Source organism: Oryzias latipes, chromosome 11, assembly GCF_053564925.1.
Source record: "Oryzias latipes strain Hd-rR chromosome 11, Olatipes_Hd-rR_3.1".
Lineage (NCBI taxonomy): Eukaryota > Metazoa > Chordata > Actinopteri > Beloniformes > Adrianichthyidae > Oryzias > Oryzias latipes.
Window position 1 is genome coordinate 10053804 of NC_136247.1, and position 21845 is coordinate 10075648.

The window sequence follows — 21845 nt, forward strand, 5'->3', positions numbered from 1 at the left end:
TATATCATGATTCGGACTGATGACTCCTTATTGGGACGTCAGCTGCTTTAGGGTGCTGTTTGCACTTTTACCTTAGACCTGTTACGAGTTGAGCGTGCGTGGAGTGGTTTCTCTGCGCATGTGTGGGTTTTCTTAGTGCTAAACTAATGTCTGGTGGTGTACTAGTGACCCGTCCAGGGTTCACCACATTACCCTCTTTCACCCTGAACGACAGATTTGACTCCGTCACCCTCCTTACATGAGTGAGTCGGCTTTTACTTTTTTAAATCCATGCAATGACGTCACGGATCTGAGGACGGGATTTGCGGGGGCGGGGCCGTGGTGGGTTTCTGACCAATCAACGACGTGCTTTGGGGGTGAGCGGTGCAGAGCCGCTGCTGTCTGCTGAAGCGGCTCAGACGTCGGTGGACAGACTCTCGGAAGAGTTGTTCTTCTGTCTCCGATGCCGGATGGATCGTTAATCCAAACGGAACCTTCTCTGGATCGGCAGTTCTTCAGATGAGTGGTCCTGTGTCGCGTCCAGGAGGATTTCCGTCACTTTTCCCCTGATTTTCAGACACGCACGGCGGGATGAAATATAAAGTAAGTGGCGGGATTGGCTTCTTTTTACCGTCAGCGACGTTCTGTTTAGAACTTATTTTAACTCAGGAACTTGTTCAAAGTGCTGATCCGGACTGAGGCTGCGTGGGGGACGTCTTTTAACAGAGGCAGAGGTTCAGCTGTACAGAATCCGGTTAACTTCATCTTGAAAGATGCGCAGGGGCGTCTACAAGAACACGGCGGTCCCCTCTGCGCCCCATGCCACTGAGCCCCCCTGAAATCTACCAACTTTTTTATTTGGGGGGAAAAAAGTAAAGAAGATGATCAACTCCTACATAAACTCTAAATTGTAGAAAACATAAGCAAAAAAATACTTTGGGGACATCAAGTTATTGTCAATTGTTCTGCTATTTCTCTCCATATTATCAATATTTATTCAAGATGTGTTCAGAAAAATGTAAAAGTTGCATCCTTCAATGAATCCACCACATTCATCATCTCAATAATATATATTAATAGAACGTGTGGAAAAAGGATGGTGGTTTTGATGGCTGTGACATTCGTGTATAATCTGGCGTTATTGCTGTGACAGGCAGGTGTCACTGATTGGACAATATCACGCTCAGTTTTTTAGTCAGTGCTGTGATTGAGGCCTTCACTGAGTCATCATCAACAAAGAGGCCCTGGTCTCCATGGTTGCATTTAGATAAACAGTAAGCAACTGTCTGTGACCCACAATGGTGTCTCCAGGGAGTACTTTGACACCCTGGTTTCCCTCCCTTCTACATACGGATTCTGCTTATTAATAAACACGTCTACCTATGTTTACTACATCCCTTTTGGGAGTGGAGGGTGGCTGGAGCTTTGAAGTAGCCCTTCTGAGGACCAGGGTCACGTCACAGCAAGACGATCGAGTTCCTGGCTGTGGCAGGGTTTACTGCGTCTGTCAGTTATTTACAGCGAGCTGGGCTCCGGCGGCACGTAGCTGATGTCAGACTGTTTCCAGCAGGTGTTCAGGTGCGGCCAGGAGCCGTACGCACTGCACAATGATGCGTCTAATCCCCCGGATGAGTTCGCACACGCAGAGCAGAGGCAGAAACATGATCCAAGGAAAGAAAAACACTGAAAGGGCTGAGAGGAGCTTCTGTGAGAGCCTGGAAACAGATCTGTCTCACTGCTCTGACACGGATCACATTTGTTCTGTTCCCACCGACTCAGAGCAACAGAGCACGCTCAGTCTAAAGGGGGCGGGAGGTGACCTTTTACTAACCCAGTTAATGAACATCTGAGAAGCTTTCTAAAGTTTACCCCAGCATGTTTTCAGGAAGTGTCTTTAATATGAACCAGGGGGAAAAAAAGCTTGTTTCCTTCAAGAAGTTTCTCCACGGATGTTCTCCGTTTTTTTTCTAGAAAAGTTCAGTTTGGTTCGAGTCATAACATTTGAGCTGCCACTCGTGCTCGTGTTCTTTAAAAACTGGAGCCATGTCAGTTCACCAGGTCACCACTTGGGGCACTGTCCATTAAATTTGAGATAGTATTCGGGCAAAACATGGGGTGTTCCTTTTTGATTCCCAGGAGATTTTGGAATCTTACTAAGCGTGCTCCAACAACTAACTCATTTGTCCTGCTCGCTCTTCGTACCCAGCCAAGATGACGATGATTCTGAGCTAAAACTGACTTTAAATGAGCCCCAAACAAACTGACCAGTCACATGACCAAAGGTGGTCCATCGCTGAAAGCCCAAACCTTTCTTCCTTAAAGAATCTAATCCAAATCTTCCTTTAAATCTCAATAATCCGACTCAGACAGTGTGATTGACAGTCAGCTGAGCCAAAAGGAGGTGGCAAGGGGCTACAGCGACATGTAAACAATGAGGATTGAGCAGCCAGTGACATTCAGCAGAAAGGAAAAAGGAGTGCAGACACGAAAGTGTTTCTCCTCCACTTCTATCCTGCATCTGTAAAACTGTGCTGAAGGGCTGCAGAGTGGTGGTTCTTGTTGCCACGGTTACCTGAGGTCTCAACACCATCAAGAGGTTCCGCTCAGACATTGCTTCAGATGCCTTTCGGTTGGACCCCAGGCAGGAATTTAAGGCTATAGCAGTCAGCGGGTGCACCGCCCGTGGTTTACTGCAAAGCAGTGAGGTCCAGGGGAGGTGGGGGTAGCATTGTTATGAGAGCAAAGAAGAAGAAGAGGAGGAGGAGGAGGAGGAGCTGTGAAGCAGAAAGGCTTGTAGAAAATGAAAAAGAGCGGAAGTTATGGGGAAATGAGAGGGCAAATGCAGTGGTGTGTGTGTGTGTTTACAGGAAGCGAGCATACTTTTCCTCAAAAAGTGCAAACAGTGAAAGCATGAGGCTAACGCCTCCCCCCCCCCCCTGTCAAGTTTAGCACATAATTTGTGTCTCTGCCAAAAGTCATGACCCCCCCACCTCCACTCCCGCTGTGAAGTGGCGTCTTGTGCTGCAGGACGCTCTTGTCCACTTTTACCCCTGTGCAGGTTTTTTGTGGGAACTTCTCTCAGGCCGACAGTGAACCCCCCCCCCAAGTCACACACACACTTTGTGTCCTCAAATGAGACGCCCTTATTAACATGAGAAAACAGTCGTTTTGTGGGGTGGAGTGTGAGGGGGGTGCAGGGACCCAGACAGTCTGTAGTCCTCTTTTAGGAAAAAGTGATCTGGTTTTGGGTCCTTCCCCTTCAGGGGGGGTCACAGTTTGAGCTGCAGTTGGACCTTGGTGCAAGTGTGTGATTCTGCCTCCCAGATTTTCACCAGTCATTCCATGAACACCCCCACCCCCCTCCCTCCCCCAGGTGCTGCCTGGTATGGGAGGTGCATACTCTCCGCTAATCCTGGATCCTCGTCTCTGCGCAGCGTGAAATCAGGCGGACGCTGAAGAGAATCTGCAGCTCATTTGCGATTCTGGCATGTAAAATAACCAACGTTGTCCCACAGAGAAAGTCTGAGCCCCCCCACCCTTTGACTGTATTAGTGCTGGTCTCTGAGGGTTACAGTGATGCTGCCTGGTTTGATGATCTGCTCGGAGTCTGATTACAGGAGTTCAAAGACGAGCAGGAGGTTTTGTAAGCTGCTGGGGGAGAGACCTGCTAAATCAGCCTGTCCTTACTGTAAGAAGAAGTTCTAAAATGGCGTTTCGTGTGAGGGACAGTGAAGAAGATGGAACCATAAGGAACCATAAGCAGTCCTGGGTCCTGAGTTGAACTCGGGTGAAGAGGCTTTTTTTGGAAAGTGGTGCTTCCAGCTCTGCTTTGTTCTGTCTCTGTTGATCTGGATCTTCTGATTAGAATTCAGACTAACATTTATAGTCAAAGACATCAGAGACAAAATGAAGAAGTGTTTATGATTTCTGAAAGACCCACTCTGATCATCTTTTGAGGTATTTTAATAAGGGTTCCTAGGTTTTTTTAATTCTGATTATGCTGTTTTGTTAGCCAAAATAAAAAAAAAGTTCATTACAAAAGAGTTCATTACAAATACGATATTTTACAAACAGCCTTTTGTTGTCTGTTCCTGAATCACAACAATTTCAATAAAGAAATACTCATAAATACAATTGTAAGGTTAATTTTGCTAATATATGTCTTCCATTTTCAGAAAAATATCACAAGGACATGGTAAAACACCAAAAACATATTTTTTTATCAGAGTGGGTCTCTAACCCGTGGTAACACACCTCTGTAAGGTCATCCTGCATCAGACTGCAGTCCAAGATGAAGTATCAGCTGACGCTTGTGAGATTGAGCCGTAAATGTTGCTGCTGACGGATTTAACCTTTACTGTGGACATTCGGTCCCTCTGACGTGGACCGACTTTATTGATTTGTTGTGGAGAAACTCTGCCCGGGGTGACAGGGCCCCTCCCTGACTGAGGTTATATTCAGCATCACTTCCCGCTGGTTTCAGCAGCAGCTCTGTCTGTGCTGACGGACAAAGAGCGGAGCCTTTGATCGTTTTCATCACCAGCCGATTGCGTAAGTCATGATGTGGTTTTTCACGTTGGGTTGACACGGTTACATATACCTCCGCTGTGCCGCCTCCTGACGTGGAGCAGGAACCAGGCTCTTATGTGGCCGTTTTACCAGAACCCTCCACGGCCCATTTCTCTGAACTGGCTCTCACCCGCAGCAGGCCGCGCTCCAAGGAGCAGCTCGGGAAGCCATCAGGTCCTCATTGCCGTCATTACTATAATTATTTTCTATATTTAGCATCATGAATCGAGGCCGCAGGAGCCTGCTGGAGCCGCCCCGGGACTCCTGTTGCTGCACTGTGGCCCACATTGTCCTGACTTTCTCACAGTCAAGCTTATTTCGGGAGCAGGTTGTTTGTTTGGGCTTCAAACAGGAGGGCCCTGGTTGCCATGGCAATGTGGGTTTCTTCCACCTCGGTGTGGTTGTGTGTTTGGCCTCTGCAACAGGGGACTCGCAGTATTTGTTGGCTTGTTAAGCTAAGCTGCCTTCATCATTATTAGATTGATGAGCGCCCCAGAGAGGATGAAACCCACCCAGGGCGTTCTGACTGCAGGCAGGGGAGAGGCCCCGACCTCATGGAAGGGCCCTTCCGTTCCTGGATAGGTCAGCCCCAAAATGGCGTTCAGGCGGTTTGTCAGGTGAGAGCTGAGAGTCAGTGAGGGTTCAGACGGAAGGAATTCAGGCCACCAACTGAATCTGAAACATTTGTGGGGCTGCAGATATTTTTTTTGTCATGTTTATTTGTGTGACTGTGAAGTTTGTGTCACATTTAATCACTTTGGAACAAAAAATAAACTATTCCCACTACTGCTTATTTTTTAGAGGGTGCTATTGCCCGACCAATATCAAATGGAAAAAAAAAAAAAGGAAAGCCCATTTGCATTTACACTGAAATGAACTGCACCAGAGTTCACTTGCATGTTAACAGAAATCCTTGTTTTTGGAATAGCACATTTCTCTTGTTTGGTCCAAACCAGAGTTCAAGTAAGCTTTCAACTGCCAAAACAAGAGAAGCATCAGGGGAAACCAGTTTTGGATCAGACCAGGACCAAACCTCTCAATGTGAATACTCTACAACTCCTCTCCCAGAGATTTAAACTTTCCTATCGTGTTTCAAATAGGTTCAGTTCAGGAATTCTCTGAAAGTCTCCTAAAGTTGTTTTTTTCCCCCTCCTGCTCACTCTTCTTTCATCTAAAGCTGCTCTGAGGATTTAAGATTCTTAACTCTCAGTGATGATAGATTCAAAGAGAAGGTGACTGACTCACAGATGAACCAGAGCTGTGTCCACACCAAACAGAAGCTCAATTCTTTAAATCCTCTATTGATATTTGGATAAAAGGACAAGAAAACCTCCATAAAAGAACTTCAAAAGTTTTCAGAAAGTATTGAGTATGACCTCTAGGAGCTCTACTTCTGCAGTGGGACCCTGATCAACTGTAAGATGAAGATCTGAAGATGAGAAACAAAAATTCAACAGGGGGTTCACTTTTAGAGACCTGTCTGAGAGCCCCTGTTCTGTCTGTGGTGTCACCATTTTGGCATGTGCGTAATGATCTTCTGATAGCGAGTTTCATGGCTGTTATTACAGCTAACAGCCTGCTCGCTGCTAAAGGTCGTGTTTACAACTTTACTGAGCTCTCAGATATCATCAGCTCTGAGGCCTGCAGCTCCGTGTCTGCAGACGCTGTAAAACCGAGAGGATCCCTGTGTACCTGAGTGGTCCTATAAAAAACGGAACCACAGAGAGCAGATCTGTTTCCTCTGGGATTTATCCACGGTCCTCAGATTCAACACAACATGGCATCCTGTGCAGTTACTTTCCCTCTTCAGTTAGACCTCCTCCAGGCGAGAGCTGACTGTCATCAGCCAATGAGCTTCACATAAATTCATTTGATTATTCTGATAGATTTCAATTATGAAGAAACTTGTGAAGTCTTCAAACCTTACTTCTAGAGGAACACATGGACAGACAGAATTATGATTCTCAGTCTAGAGATGGCTGCGGTGCAGAGGTAGAGCGGTTGACCTCTCATTGGAATATCACAGGTTCGGTTCTCGCCTACCCCACCCATGTGTCCAAGTGTTCCTGGGCAAGACACTGAACCCAGCATTGCCAGTGTTCGGCAGTGTAGTGTAAATCAGTGTTGTAAATTTGTGTGGGTGGATGCATACGCCATTTACCAATTAGAGGGACGCCACTTACCAATAGACGAAAAAACTAAGAGTCTCAATCTAGATCAGGGATGGGCAACTCAAGGTCTCGAGGGCCAGTGTATCTGCATAATTTCAAGATATCCGATCCCCTACTTATGACTGGTACCTGGTGTGTCCAGCCAATTGGAACATGCAAGAGCAAGGTTTGTTGGAAAACGTGCAGAAATGCGGCCCTCAAGGCCTGGAGTTGCCCTTCCCTGATCTAGATTGTCGAGAGACACAGACGAACCCACGGACCCATGGGCTACAGAACTATAAGTCTGAATCTACATGAATCTGAACCAACAGAAGTATGAGTCTCAATCTAGACTTGAGTTTGGGATTCTAGGTTCTACATGAACCCTCAAACCAACACAACGATGAGTCTTAATCCATAGGAAAATGTGAACCAACATTTTCTTATAAACCATCAAACTGTCTTTCCAGATGACGTTGATGTGTTTTATGTTTATGGATCCAAACTTTCTTATAAGTTTCTTGAGTCTTGTTTTAATGTTTTTAACCGAATGTCAAACCAAAGAACCGGTCTCCTGATTTTGGCACTTTTTCATCAAACAATGAATTTGTTGTAAAACTATCAGCAGGGCAAGTTCTCCTAGTTCGTACTGGCAGGAGGTTGGACAGAGAGAGTCGGCACAGTCTCCACCTTGAATTTAGTTGCAGTATTTTCTGAAATAGATCAGGTGTATCCAGTTTTCCTGTCAGGTGCTGTATAGTCAGCCAACATAAATCCAAAGGTTAACAAAAGACAAACATGGCAGGATTTTGAGGAAACACAAACAATTGTTCAGTGTCTGTGTCAGAGGTTCAATCGTATGAGCAGGTCTGTGCACTAAGTAGAACAGGCATTGAGTCTATAATGGAATTACATTTCTGTTTTTCTGCAGTTTGTTTATGCTGGACTTTAATCCATCTGAGAGATTACAGCTGCTGGGGATTAAAAGTGAGCAGTTTCATCTGCATCCGTCACCTCACCTTGGATTTTTCTACCATGAAGACCTCTGTGGAGAGGCGGGTGTCGGTTTAGCGTCGATGCTGCTGCAGAGTCGTTGGTTGTTTGCTGAAAGATCACTTTCCTGCTCCTCATGTTGATGTACCCTTGAGCTAGTCAATTATGTCCTAATGGTGGTAAATGGAGCGTGCATGAAATGAGCCGAAGAAGGAGAATTCATGATGGTGGCTCCAGAGTTATCATCATGGTATCTGCAGATTGTGGTGATTATCTCAGCAGCCAGTCACATGTTCACTGAGAATGCTGAGCTGCCCTCGGGCTGTGATCCAAGTCTGTAAACTGCATCAAAAACTAAGCCCCTCCCCCTTTCTGCAGAATCTGATGGCCAAAGCGCTGTACGACAACGTGCCGGAGTCCCCTGAGGAGCTGGCCTTCCGGAAGGGGGACATCTTGACTGTCATTGAGCAGAACACAGGGGGACTTGAGGGTTGGTGGCTCTGCTCCCTGCACGGCCGCCAGGGCATTGCCCCCGGAAACCGCCTGAAGCTACTCATCGGACCCATGTTTGAGGCCCCGTCGTCAGCCACTCCGTCTCCCCCTCAGGGCCACCAGCAGAGAGGTGGGGCAGGGGCCCAGGGGCTCTACCAGGTCCCACCAGAGCAGCAAAATGTCTACCAGGTCCCACAAGAGCAGCAGAGTGTCTACCAGGTCCCACCGCGAGGGGGTCTCTGCGGCGAGAACACACCCAACAAGGTAGGACAGAACCTAAAATTCTTTTGCTTTTTTTGCTGAAACTTGGAATTTTTTTTGCATAAAGTGGGCAAACAAACATAGTGGGCGTAGCCTCCCTCTCTGCATTGGCCATAAAGGGAGGTGGAGTTGTGACCAGGCAGAAGCTGTGGGCCAACACTCACCACAGCGGCGTTTCCGGTGGTGGTGCGTTGGCGCCCTGTGCGCTGCAGAGCGAGTCTGAGCTGCAGAGAGGCAGCAAATGTGAGCGGCAGCTGTGGAAAAGCAAACAGCAGATCTGTTTAGTTTGGTGAAGCAGAGCCCCCTCTCTCTACTCAGGCTTCTTCAATCCTGAGAACCTTGCAAGGAAACTCCAATTTCCCAGAGTTCCTGTGTAAAGATGTCACTTTCCTTAAAGAATTTAAATGTTAAACTGGTTCAAGCTTTTGATCTATGAATGCATCATGCTAGACTCCTGGTTTGAGTCCTTCGAACGTCTCTGGTTCATGCAAGCAGACTTTCCACTGAACCAAAGAGAGACATTTTTGTGTCTTTGGAGGACACAAAAAACAACGACAGTGTGAATCTGAAGAATCAGGAGTCATAGAAAAGTTTAAAAATCTCTACTGTGTAATCTCTACTGGTGTAGCGAGATGCTGCAGGCTCTTATTTGTATGCTGGTCAGAGGACAAGTCGCTTTTTTTGTATTTTCTTCCTGTTTAGAGCTTGCTTTGAGGCAATAGTGTTGTCAAATTTTACAGGAAACTGGCTCAGATGTAAATGAATAAAAAGACTAACATTAAATTTTGGCTACAAAGTAAATAATATGTGGAATTTTCCAATCCAGATGTTTATCTGCCTCACCTGGTGCAGAAAAAATGATTTTTTTTTTGCTATTCCCTGAGTCAGCTCTAAAACTAATTATGGAGGCATGATGATCTATTGATGCTGACATCATCATGCTGTCAGCAGGTGTGTTTCCTGCTGATCAGCCTTCAGGAGATGAATGAAGTCACGTGGTAACCCGTACACCTAATGTCCAAACAGCCTTTCGTCACGGCGGTAGCAGGGCCAATCATCTACGTACTGAAGTTGTAAAAAGGGAGGTGCATGACAAACTTTCCATTTTCTGGCAGGAGCGCCTCATCTTGATTGCCCAAGATGCAACATTCAAAGAGCATGAGCTCATCTGATCTCCAGGAAGGAAATGATGGTTCTTTTTTCCATCCAGACATTTCTGACTTTTCTGAGCTTCTCTGCTCACTGTTTTTTAAGTTTCTTGATTTGATTTCTGAGTCCCATTACCGGACCCACAGTGCTCCCTCCCTCCCTCCCTCCCTCCCTCCCTCCCTCCCTCCCTCCCTCCCTCAAAAACTGGTTTCTTTTGTGACGTGATGCTCTTGGGTCCTCCAGGTCACACGTTGGCCCCCGCCTGCTTATTTTTCTTCCTGGCAGAGGTTCTAGCACACAGAGGTATCTGAGGTTTGGCACTCGCCGCCTCTCAGCTTGTTGGGTTTGATGTAACAGCCCCCCCCCCTCTGAGCTCCACTCTCTGGATGCACAGAGAGATACTCCTCCCCTTTTGGAGAGATGGGGATGGGGGGGGGGTCTGCAGCTTTGAAAGGTGTGTAATTCTAGGCTATCTGGCCACCCTTCTTTCTTTTTTTAACTGAGGCGATGACAATGACAGCCGGTCCTGTCTGCTCCCTCCAGACCCCCCCCTCTCTGACCCCTGGTCTCCTACCTCTGCTCCTTGTTTGGTCTCCTCCTCAAAGATCGGTTTGCTTATTGGTGCCATAAAGACTTTCTGCTTTAACAAAAGCTCAAGAGATAGAGGAAGTGCTGATAAGCATCCAGGGAGCGCATGGGAGGGGGGGGGGTGACAAAAGTCCGCCTCGAGGCAGGAAACCTGGATGGCTTCCTTTGACGCTGTTCTTATTGGCGTGCATCTCCTCACTCATATGTGTCCAGGCTGCCATCATCTGGTTTGTTGGTGGGTGAGAGCTGCTCCAAGTGCCCACTGGGAAGTTTAGAGAGTGATGAAGGATAATAAGAATCACTCATAGACCTTAGAAGTCCTATGCTAGTCTGTGATTTTGAACCTAAAATCCAATCAGAACACCAGAAATGCTCCTGTTGCTCCATGATTATCCTAGTTTCCATGGCAACATCACGCGAGGGGAGAGGTATGGATTTTGTGGCCAGAGGAGGGTTTGCTGAGAGGTGGTCACATACAGGGTTTTCAGGCGGGTGAACACCCCCCAAGGACCTCATCTCGGAGCTTAAGAGATAGTCTGGCTCGTCTGCAGGCGCTCAAACGCTGCTTTGATCACAGAGGATCATCGTTAAGCTGACGTCTATTTGGATTTGAAAGCCCGTCCGTGAAGTAGAGATGGTGTCGTCCTCGTGGGATTCAGGACTTGATTAGTTCTTTAATGGGCTGGTGGGGTTTTTAAGTTTGGGGAGGGGGAGGGCATTGTCTCTAATAGAGGCTCTCTTGCGTTGATGCAGCAGAGCGAAAGAAACAGTTTAAAGACAAGAAGTCCAGACTTTACGTAAAACACACGTGTGATGGTTTAGGGCAGAAAGCAGTTCAGACTCTGTGACCTGATGGCGGCATGCTGACGGCGCTGCAGGCACATGCAGACAGACTGATGAGAAAGATGAGGAGGTGTGAACGGAAACTTTGTTTGGCTCATGGGTTTCAAATCATCAAGTCATCAGCAGGAGGAAGTGCTTTGTGGGTAAAATCGATGAAAAGGTGTGAAAGGACGATGGTGGCTCCGCCCACTCCCATGCTACCAGTCTGGTTCCAGAACTTTTTTCTCCTCTGTGGTTAAGGCTATTTCAGTCAGCCACTACGTACATTTTGCGTATGTTGCACGGATGAAAATTGGTCATACGTGAATAAACGTGGTCTTTCACGTGAAATTTTCACAGATGTATAACGAATAAAACACATTAAAACCATGGAAAAAGTATGAACGCAAAGAACATGTAAATCAACGTAAAAGCCAAATAGGGCCCAGAATTAGTGCGTCAATTCTGTAATTTTTACATGATATGTGCGTTGAATATGTCATATCAAAGTTATACATCGGTGATACAGCGGGGAAAATAAGTATTGAACACGTCAACATTTCTCTCAAAAAACACATTTCTAATCAAGCTATTGACATGAAATTTTCACCAGATGTCGGCATCAACCCAAGTAATGCATACATAGAAAGAAATCCAAACATTTATGTCCATAAATGAAGTTATGTGTAATAAAGTGAAATGGCACAGGGAATAAGTATTGAACACGCTTACTGAAATTTATTTAATACTTAGTGCAAAAACCTTTGTTGGTGATTACAGCCTCAAGACGCCTCCTGTATGGAGAAACCAGTCGAATACATTGCTCAGGTGTGATTTTGGCCCATTCATCCACACAAACTGCCTTCAAATCTTCAAGGTTCCTGGGGTCTCTTCTGTGAACCCGGATCTTCAGTTCTTTCCAAAGATTTTCAATTGGATTCAAGTCTGGTGATTGACTGGGCCATTCTAGCAGCTTTATTTTCTTTTTCTTCAACCAGTTGAGTGTTACCTTGGCTGTGTGCTTGGGATCGTTGTCTTGCTGAAAGATCCACCCTCTTCATCTTCAGCAGCCTGGCAGATGACAGCAGATTCTGATCAAGAATGCCTCGATACTTTTCTCCAGTCATTATTCCTTCAATGATATGAAGTCTACCAGTACCACATGCTGAAATACAGCCCCACGCCATGATGCTCCCACCTCCAAACTTGACTGTTGGTATGGTGTTTTGGGGGTGATGTGCGGTGCCATTTTTCCTCCAAACATGTTGTGTCTTATGACATCCGAAGAGTTCAATTTTGGTCTCATCTGACAGGAGTATCTTCTCCCAGAATGTCATGGGTTTATCCAAATGTTGTGTCGTAAACTCCAAACGAGCTTCAACATGCTTCTTCTTCAAAAATGGAGTCTTGCGTGGTGTGCGTGCATGGAGGCCATGGCGGTTGAGTGCATTACTTATTGTTTTCTTTGAAACAACGGTACCTGCTGATTCCAGGTCTTTCTGAAGCTCTCCACGAGTGGTCCTGGGCTGTTGGAGAACCCCTCTGATGATTGTTCTGACTCCTCTGTCTGAAATCTTGCGAGGAGCACCTGGCCGTGGCAGGTTTATGGTAATGCCGTGTTCTTTCCACTTCCGGATGATGGCCCCAATGGTACTCACTGGAACTTTCAGAAGTTTAGAAATGCGCCTGTAACCAATGCCTTCAGTGTGTTTTGCAACAATAAGGTTGCGTAGGTTTTTGGACAAATCTTTGCTTTTACCCATCATGCAATGCTTCTTGTCTAACACCTTGCTGGTGAGAAACCTTTTTAAAAGGCATCAATCAGGACTATACCAGCTGATATTACTTTGCACCAATAAGGGGCAGGTTAACCTTCTGAATACAGACAAACTCCAGCTGCTTTCTTGGCTTGCCAGACCTTTTTATCCCTCCTTTTCTTCATGTGTTCAATACTTATTCCCTGTGCCATTTCACTTTATTACACATAACTTCATTTATGGACATAAATGTTTGGATTTCATTCTATGTGTGCATTACTTGGGTTGATGCCGACATCTAGTGAAAATTTCATGTCAATAGCTCGATTAGAAATATGGTTTTTGAGAGAAAAGTTGACGTGTTCAATGCTTATTTTCCCCGCTGTACATGCATGAAAGTCCGTCAGACATACCTGGAACGGTCATGGAAAGCCACGAATTTGCTTATGCATCTCGCAAAAATCACACACAATTGCGTAAGAATTAGATTATAATTGCGTATAAACTATGTAAACTACACAAACTGCATAATTCACAAGGATCATGATAGAAAGAAATTTCATTCGTGGAAAATGCGCAAAATGTTGTCCAACGTAGTGGCTGTGTGACATGGCCTTTAGAAAAAGACGGTCTTCATACTTGGATAGTCGGTGTAACTGTGTGTAGAATGCTAATAAATGTCTCGCCTTTATCTTTTTCATCACTTGCAAATGCTAATATTTTTTTTGGAGGTCAAGTTATATCTTAGCCAATCGGATGCTTGAATAAAAGTTTGTGGTCTCACGTCGAACATTCCAAACGTTTGACTGATTTCGTCTAGCCTGCTTTCGAGTGGAAGGGGTGTGGACTTCCAAGAAGCTCACTCCTGATTGGTGGGAATGGTTGACAGAAATGTTGACTTAGATCAGCTCTGACCAATAATGATGTCGTCTGGTTCCAGCGTTGCGTCCGTATCGCTAAAAAAAAACCTACTGAATTGACTCTCTTTCGTTTGAACCTATGGGTGAAATCTCACTGGCTTAGTCTAGTTTTTTATACAGTCAATGATTCTAACAAATTAATCATTTTTTGTAATCAAACTGTAAAGGTAATCGTACTTTGCGTTCCATCAGGATGTGGTTTTGTGATTGGTAGGTGTCTGTCAGATCCTCAGCTTTGATATGACTGGACATGTTCTCACGTCATTGGCATGCATTGGCTGTGAGCGCCTTCATTTTTACACTGTCCGAACCTTTCCAACTTTTCTGGATCATGGTTTCTCCTCGCTGTGTTCTTCTTGTTCTGTTCTGGTGGAAACGATGCTCTCCTGCGAAAACATGTCTGATTTAGGTTGATTGCTTGGTTGTTCCCTCTTTGGGCAAGCTTCAGTGAGCCATGAAGTCGGAGCATACTCCAGGTTTGCTCCACGTCCATCATTAGCTTGTGAAACAGGTCAATGAGTCGCTCGCTGATGTCATAACCACCCCTCTCAAACAGCGGGACACGCCAACACCTGAGCTCACCTGGATGCTGGATAAACACCATAAATCCCGCCCTCCACACACAACACAGGAGTTTTGGTTTGGCTCCCTTGTTTGCTCAACTCCGCCCCTTTTTCTTTGCCTTTTGAAGGGATGCAATAGATCTTCACCTGTCTGCAGTCACAGGAGGGGGCAATCATTCACCTGCAGGAGGGTTTGCACAGGTGAAGGGTGCCTTTTCGTAAATCAAATCAATCCGTATTTAGATAGCACTTTTCATGAAGAACATAACACAAAGTGCGTGTGTTGGGGGGAGGGGGGTCTGCTGCAGGAAGCTTTCGGCGCCAGTTGAGTGGCGTGGAACTAAATTTAGTAGCCGTGATGGTGCAGCTGTGGAAGTATACACACGGTGAGTCATCCTCATGGAGGACCCTTGAAAACGATGAAGACCAGACCAAAGGCGCTCGATAGCCGGCTGGCCCATCAGAATAAAAGCCTCTGTAGTAAAATGTCTCCCCCTGAATCACAGCAGCAATTAACAACACCTGATGGGACCTGCCATCTCTCCCCTCCCAAAACCAAAGGTTCACGACAACATGTAGCTCTGAGGCCACTTCCCCTAAATGAAGAACACGTGGACTGCTGTTAGACCCACATGAATGAAGAGCACTCCTTTCCATACAAGGAGACTCCACCGCTTTCCCTTTTCTCATAATGTTTTTCTCCTCATTCATCTGCCTCTGGGGCAGCGGGGGTGGTGTCAGGACGTGGAATCAGAAGTCAATAAAAGCCTGAGCACCCCTCTTCCCCCTCCGCCTGTGCCAGGAAGTTGAACGTATGGTTCCCATTTTCGAGCCCTGCTGTTGAACCCGGCTCCAGGTCTGGGCTCCGGAGGAACATTCCCAGCATTCCTCTCCACGGCCTGACGCAGCGAAGAGCTCTGGTGCTCCTGTGAGGAGCTATCAGACGTGCTGGTTGGAGGGTTGGGGGTGGTGGGGGTCTCTGGAAGTGACGGGGGGGGGGGGAGGAGAGCTGGGATAAAAAACTGAAGGGAGAAAGTGAGTTTTTGTTTTCTGCTCTCTCCAGACGCTGTGAAATGTCTCAAAGTCGTCCTAAATCCTGAAGCATGAAAGCTTCTGCTGTTCCTCAGTGACCTGAGGGTTCGAAACCTGAAAGTGCATTCAAGCGCAGAGAACTGGAAGTTCACATCCTCTTTTCTTTGAAAAACAAAATGGATTCATTGTGTCTTGTGGCTTTTTTCTGATGGTAGAGGACATAAAGAATTAAGCTTAAAGTTGCATTTCTGAGCAGTTCTGGGGGCGGAGTTGCTCCGGGCCAATGGTCCCGCCACAACTCAGAAGTAAATTTCTAATGACATTCAGCCTCTCTGCAGAAACTACTCCCTAAATGATAAACGATATAATGGGAAACTATCTAGTGCCCTGGATAATAAAAGACTATTTGGACATCAGGCTCACAACGGCAAATATGTCTTCACTCATTTCAGAAAAGAAAAAATCTAATCAATATGAGCATTTTATGACACTTTATGATTTATGAATCCATTGTGTTCTGATGAGGAAAACGTTGATGGTTTATCAAACAAATACATTTAAATTCAAAAGCAATGCAATGTGGTCTGCATTCGCCAGTTTAGTGAGCATTGATGCTCACTGGTTTTGTGCATAGACTTCTGGGAAAGTTTTAGGGCCCTCGATTTGGAAGTGTATATTCGGACAGCACTACAAAATGGCAAACACACTATATAGTGAGTAGTGAGGGAATTCGGACACAACCCAAGTCCCAGAAATCCACACAGGTAATGTGATTTTGGAAAAAACTTGCATAATCATAATAAAAATAAACTGGAAATACTTTGAAAAATAGATCAAAAGATGATTGGAGTGGAATTTCAAATAAACAGAACTTCTTTATTTTTTCAGAAACTAGTCACAGAAACTGAACAAACGCTCAAGTTTAGAACCACAAAAAATGGGATTGAAGGAAAACCAATCAATGCATTGTGATTGATTTTAATGGATGAAATTGATTTATCATTAAAACTTTGTATTTAATCTCCAGCTTCCACTTTCTGTTTTATGGTTTTCTAAAAAAGCGTCCTGGTTACCTGCTCCTGGTTTATCTGGAGTGGGTGGGTTTGTGGGGGATGTGGCCATGGAAAATGGTTTGAGGATCAACACAGCAGACCTCACCTTAGTCTCTGTTTTCTTAAAGGTGGTGACCCCAACCAGGGTGGGACAGTCTTACGTCTACAGTCCTGGACAGCACAACCAGCAGGACCTCTATGACGTACCCCCTATCAGGTCCCAGGGGGTAGGTGCCTCATATTGCCCGTTTTCCACCTCTAATCTTTCATCATAATCCAGCCCTGTGGACTGGAATCAGATGATGGTTTTGTACAGTGTCTAATATGAGTGTGAAGCAGAATTGTGACCTAGTTTGGTCAGAAAAGACTCATCTGGAAACAAACCACAGCCTGAATACTGAGGAAGATCTTAAGTCATCACAAGAATCTGCTGAGTCATGACCCACTGAGGAGCAGACACCATGAACATCACTATCCACCAAACCACTAATGGGAAGTTTCAGTGGAAAACGTTAAAGCAGCTGCTGGTTTCCAACTTCAGAGTGGAAGATCTGAGCAGGTTCTTCTGTTCGCCTGGTGGCTCCTCCAGCACCTGATAGAGGAGTTCCTCAGGGTTCTATTTGGACTTGGTTCTGCTGCTCAAATCTCCAGCCAAGCCTAAGTTTTTGTGTTAGATACAGACCCCTGCAGATGTGTGGACTGATGTGGAGTGTGTGTAGTTTATGAGGCTATTGTTGTCGTTTGTCATCCTGCTGCTGTTCAGGTCAATCTTTGGAAACTAGAGGCTAAATCAAGTTCTTCTTTTCAGGTGTACGACGTTCCACCTGGGCAGATGTACCCCGCGCAGTACGCCGGAGCCAGAAACCAGGGTGTGTACGACGTCCCCCCACCACAGCTGGACTCCAAAGCACAAGGCATCTATGACGTCCCTCCTTCCGCTCTGGGGGTGAGGAGAGATTCCATCCTAACCTGTCTCAGTCTGAAGGAAGATTTTTGTCTCTGCTCTGCATCATCTCTACGTGAACAAATCTCTGTTCTAAGCTGCAGAAAAGACGTAGAGGGCCCAGATCAGGTCCAGAACTGTAATCCTCTGAGGGGTGCGCCCCCAAAGGGACGTCACAGTCCCCAAACATGAGGAAACAAAGGTGGAAAATTCAGGATTTTTAAAAGATCCTCACATTAAAAAAAAAACTCACTTCACTGTCCACTTCCCTGTTGAAGGGGCCAGTCTGCCTCAGGTGGGAGGGGGAGGATAAAAAGGAATAAAATGTTTTTTTAGGCAAACTACTTAAAGGTTTGTTCCCATGAAACCAGAGCGTGCTGCACCCCCCTCCCCAGCACTATTTTAGGGTTGTATTTGCTGCAGAGCACTAACAGGAGTCCTCCCCCCCACAGGTGTACTCCGTCCGCCCCTGCAGGACCAACGCTGGCCTCCAGGAGGGCAACTATGACTTCCCACAGTCCCTGAAGCACAAACAAGAAGGCATCTATGACGTTCCACCCCCCACCCTCACCAAGGCCACTCAAAGCCCCCAGTCTCATTATGATTTCCCCCTCAGCTATGAGCCCCCGCCCCATCACCTGAACTCCAATGGCAATGAAGGAATTTACGACGTGCCCCCGTCTGCCCTTCAGTCTGGGGCGGGGGCTCAGCAGGACATTTATGACTTCCCCCGGAATATGCAGCCCTCCCAGCTGAGAGACTCCGCTTCTGACGGAAACGGCATCTACGACGTCCCGGCACAGGAAGTGCGCGCGGTGACGGACGTGACGGACGGCGTGAACCGGCTGTCGTTCTCGAGCACTGGCAGCTCGCGCAGCAGCATGTCCACCTCCTCATCCTCCACGGGCTCAGCCCCTGAAGGCCGCCTGGCGCTGGACGCAGACGCCGCCGTGCAGCGGCTGTACCGCCTGCAGCAAGGGGTGGAGCTTTCTGTAGGGGCGTTGCAATCAATGGCAGCCTCCCCGCACTGGAGGACGTTTCCCCTTATGGAGCAACACACCAATGACCTCCGCACTGTGCTGGATCGGGTCCGGGCCGCTATAAGGGACTTCATTGTGTTTGGTAGGGGCGCTGCGGTGAACGCCGCCTCCCTATCTGACTCCAGCCTCCACTGTAAGCTGCGGCGGCAGCTGGGGCGCTTGGAGGACTCCCAGCAGATCCTGCAGCAGATCAACCAAACCCTGGAGGCCAGCGGTTGGAGTCTGAACGCGCTGACGGCGTCCGGAAAACACCTGAACAAGAGCGACGACGTGGAGCGCTTCGTCATGGTGTCCCGCAGCGTTCCTGACGACGCCAAGCAGCTCGCTGCCTCCATCAGCAGCAACATGGAGCTGCTTTTCCGGCGGGCTACGCCCGAGGACAACCCCACACATCAGGTGACCTCCCCCTCTGCAGACAACGACAACTACAGGGGCCGGACCAAGCCCTTCCCCGTTTCCCCCCAGGACAAAGACAACCTGAACAACAGTGAGAAGTGCGTAAAGAGCTGGATGGAAGACTACGACTACGTCCACCTGCAGGTACAAATGGCTGCTTAGTGTCTTCTGCTGGAATATGAGATCTTTCTGCTTCATTTAACTCTGTTTGCCTGCAGGGGAAAGAAGACTTTGAGCGTCAGCAAAAGGAGCTTCTGGAGAAGGAGAACATCATCAAGCAGAGTCAAGTCCAGCTGGGTCAGGAGCAGGTGAGGAAGATGAAGAGGTTCTCCTCTCACGCAGCTTCATGAATGTCCATGCAGAGATGAAGCTCAGTCTCCCTGAACTTGGGCTGAACAGACATAAAAGCCGACCATCTGACTTAAATTTTTGCTTCTCCACAGATCAATCAGTTCAAGAAGCTGGAGCAGGAGGTCATCAAGCCGGTAGAGAACGATGTGCCTCAGTGGATATCTGCCTCTCCCTCTGACTCCTCCTCCGCCCTCGTCTGTACTCGGGACCGCCAGCTGCTCGCCTTCTACGCCGAGCAGTGCAAGCAGCACTTTGTCACGCTCCTCAGCGCCGTCGACGCCTTCTTCGGCTGCGTCGGCGCCGGCCAGCCCCCTCGCATCTTTGTAGCTCACAGCAAGTTTGTCATCCTCAGCGCCCATAAGCTGGTCTTCATCGGGGACACCCTGTCCCGACAAGCCTCGTCCCCCGAGGTGGCCAACAGGGTGATGAACGCCAGTAATGTGCTGTGTGACCTGCTGAAAACGGTGGTGGGAGCAACCAAAACGGCCGCTCTGAACTACCCCAACACCGCCGCCGTCCAGGACATGGTGGACCGTGTCACCGACCTGTCTCACCACGCACAGCAGTTTAAGGAGCAGCTGCTGCACATGGCCAAGCCCTAACCATCCATCATCTCATTTCCTGTACAGCTGTCTGCTGGGTTATATATATTTGCTTTTTTCCTGTACATAGTCTCTTCTGTAAAAACCCGCTCTATTTTTGTGTAGATGGTTTTATACTCTGAACTTGTGTTGCTGCAGGATGCGCCGGACATTTTTTTTCATGACATTCCTGTATTTGTAAAGCACCTTATGAGCTGTGGTCCATTGTGGAGCGAGGCTGGTGTGTCATAGTGTGACGTGTGACCGTAAATTTGCCTGTAACTCGTGTCTGTGTTTGTGGCGCTTGCCAAAAAGTAAAAGACTGAAACGTGTTCATCTTTTCAGTGTTGTTCTTCTCCCGTATCTCGCTCAAATACTTTATTCTAACAATGTTGGACTTAAATCATTCCTGTTTGAATACTTAAGGTTGAATGATTAAGTCAGACCATACAAAACAAAAGAGTTACATCATGTCAGGACCTGCAGGTCTAAGAAAAGCGACATTATTTGAAGTTTGACAAAAGATCGGCCTGAATAGTTGGAGGTTGAAACTCAGCTCAGGCTGAAAAAAACCCGCTTGGAGCTTCTCTGTGAATGCAGCGCTGGATGGAGTTGGCCTTCAGATGGAGGCAGAGCAGATGTCCTCTGCAGCGTGAGAAAAGCCCCTTACCCAAAAAAGCGTGTCATCTGCTGCAGGTTTTCTGTTCTTTGGGGTGCAGTGAAGCCGTCATGTGAGCATAAATCCTGCAGCCTGAGAAGACCGGAGAGCTTCCCTGAAGTCTTTAAAGCGTTCAACATGATTCATCACTGCACGAAAAACGACAAATTACTGAAGCCGTTTTTTTGCGATGGAGGTGAGGATTCAATGAAGGTGAAAAACATTTGTTTCAGAGGAATTTAATTTCTGTGGACTTTGAGAGTCATCTCCGTCATTGAACTTCTTCAAACCAGATACCGGTAAGTTATTTTAGAGCTGCCAATTTCTCAGCAGGTAAACATCCTCTCAATACCTGCAGGAGGGGCTCATCAGGGCTCACAAGTCGGCGAGGAAATGTGTGAGCAGCAGAGAGTACCACTCATAAGGTCCACATCTGCAGAGAAGTCGTGCACAGTCCGCCACTTCCTCTGCTTGCCACAAACATTTCCTGAAAGTATTTGTAGCCTCAGTGTGGTCTCTCAGAAAGCTGCAGACAGAAACAGAGAGGGGAAGGATTCCTGCAGTTGAAGGCTGCAGACACAGACACCATGACTGCGCAGTCAAACACAGCAGGTTTGTGCCTGGAAACTGATTCTGCTGAGCTACAGAAGGGACACAAAAGTAGTGTAAAACGTGCTAGAAATGAGTTTCTTTTACACCAAAATAACTGATCTGCAGGTTACCCTCATCTGACATCATGCCAAAGCGACTTCAACCAGGGATGCAAACAGCAGCAGCTTAACTCCTCCACCACCAAACGTCTTTAAAGAAAACACACTTTTCAACGGTCTAAAGATATTTTTGTCTCAGGGTTGGTCAGACAGGATCCTGCAGCTACACAGCTTCCAATCAAAGACTCAACTCTGGAGTGGAGCTCACAGATTTCAAAAGAACAATAGGAACATCCTCATATGCAGACATTGATCTATAAAGAACCGCTCATAAAAAAAGACTGTTGATTGACATGGATTCAATGGAGACAAATCCATTACAAAAGCATTGTTCATCAAGACATCAAAGAACAACGAATCGTATTTCATACCAGAGCTCAGGTTTTTGTTACCTTCTCCTGAATGGTGCAACACTGCCACCTGGTGTTCAAAACTGGAGGAGCTCACACAGCAGAAGCTGTAAAAAAAATCCCCAAATCGTTTTTCTTTGTGTGGCAACACGAGTGGTTCAGGCACACTAATCAAAGGGGATTCAGCCAAGTGGAGACGTGGTTCCAACGTTTAAAAATATAAATAGAATAAAAGACAAGATTAAAACAATAAAAACATGAGGGGCCTCAAGCCCACCTGCAAGCAGAGCTGGCACACAAAAACCAAAACAGAACAGAACACCCCATTCACATGCAGGTAGACATTGTGAAAATTAAAGCAAAGGGAATTAAACAACAAACAAGTGAATTCCCACTTGTGTACCAGAGCCACTACTGCAGGTGGCCGGGGGGGGTATATGGAGAGAAAAAAGCAAGAATATGCATACACAAATCCTAATTTACGCACAA

General features: G+C 46.8%; 1 protein-coding gene across 4 annotated transcripts; it reads left to right on the top strand.

Annotated features, from left to right (window-relative positions):
- The first annotated feature begins 385 nt into the window (after positions 1 to 385).
- Positions 386 to 19970, top strand: nedd9 (neural precursor cell expressed, developmentally down-regulated 9). 4 transcript variants are annotated; one of them, XM_023960021.2, is made up of 7 exons: positions 386 to 582; positions 8070 to 8447; positions 16456 to 16554; positions 17136 to 17273; positions 17723 to 18850; positions 18925 to 19014; positions 19150 to 19970. In XM_023960021.2, the coding sequence occupies exons 1-7, from the start codon at positions 571 to 573 to the stop codon at positions 19657 to 19659; spliced, it is 2355 nt and encodes a 784-aa protein (XP_023815789.1). In that variant the 5' UTR covers positions 386 to 570; the 3' UTR covers positions 19660 to 19970. The 4 variants fall into 4 exon arrangements, with proteins under 4 accessions (XP_023815789.1, XP_078810874.1, XP_078810872.1 ...); XM_078954746.1 differs by lacking the exon at positions 386 to 582 and adding an exon at positions 5033 to 5165; XM_078954748.1 differs by lacking the exon at positions 16456 to 16554 and having other exon boundaries at positions 397 to 582.
- The last annotated feature ends 1875 nt before the right edge of the window (positions 19971 to 21845 follow it).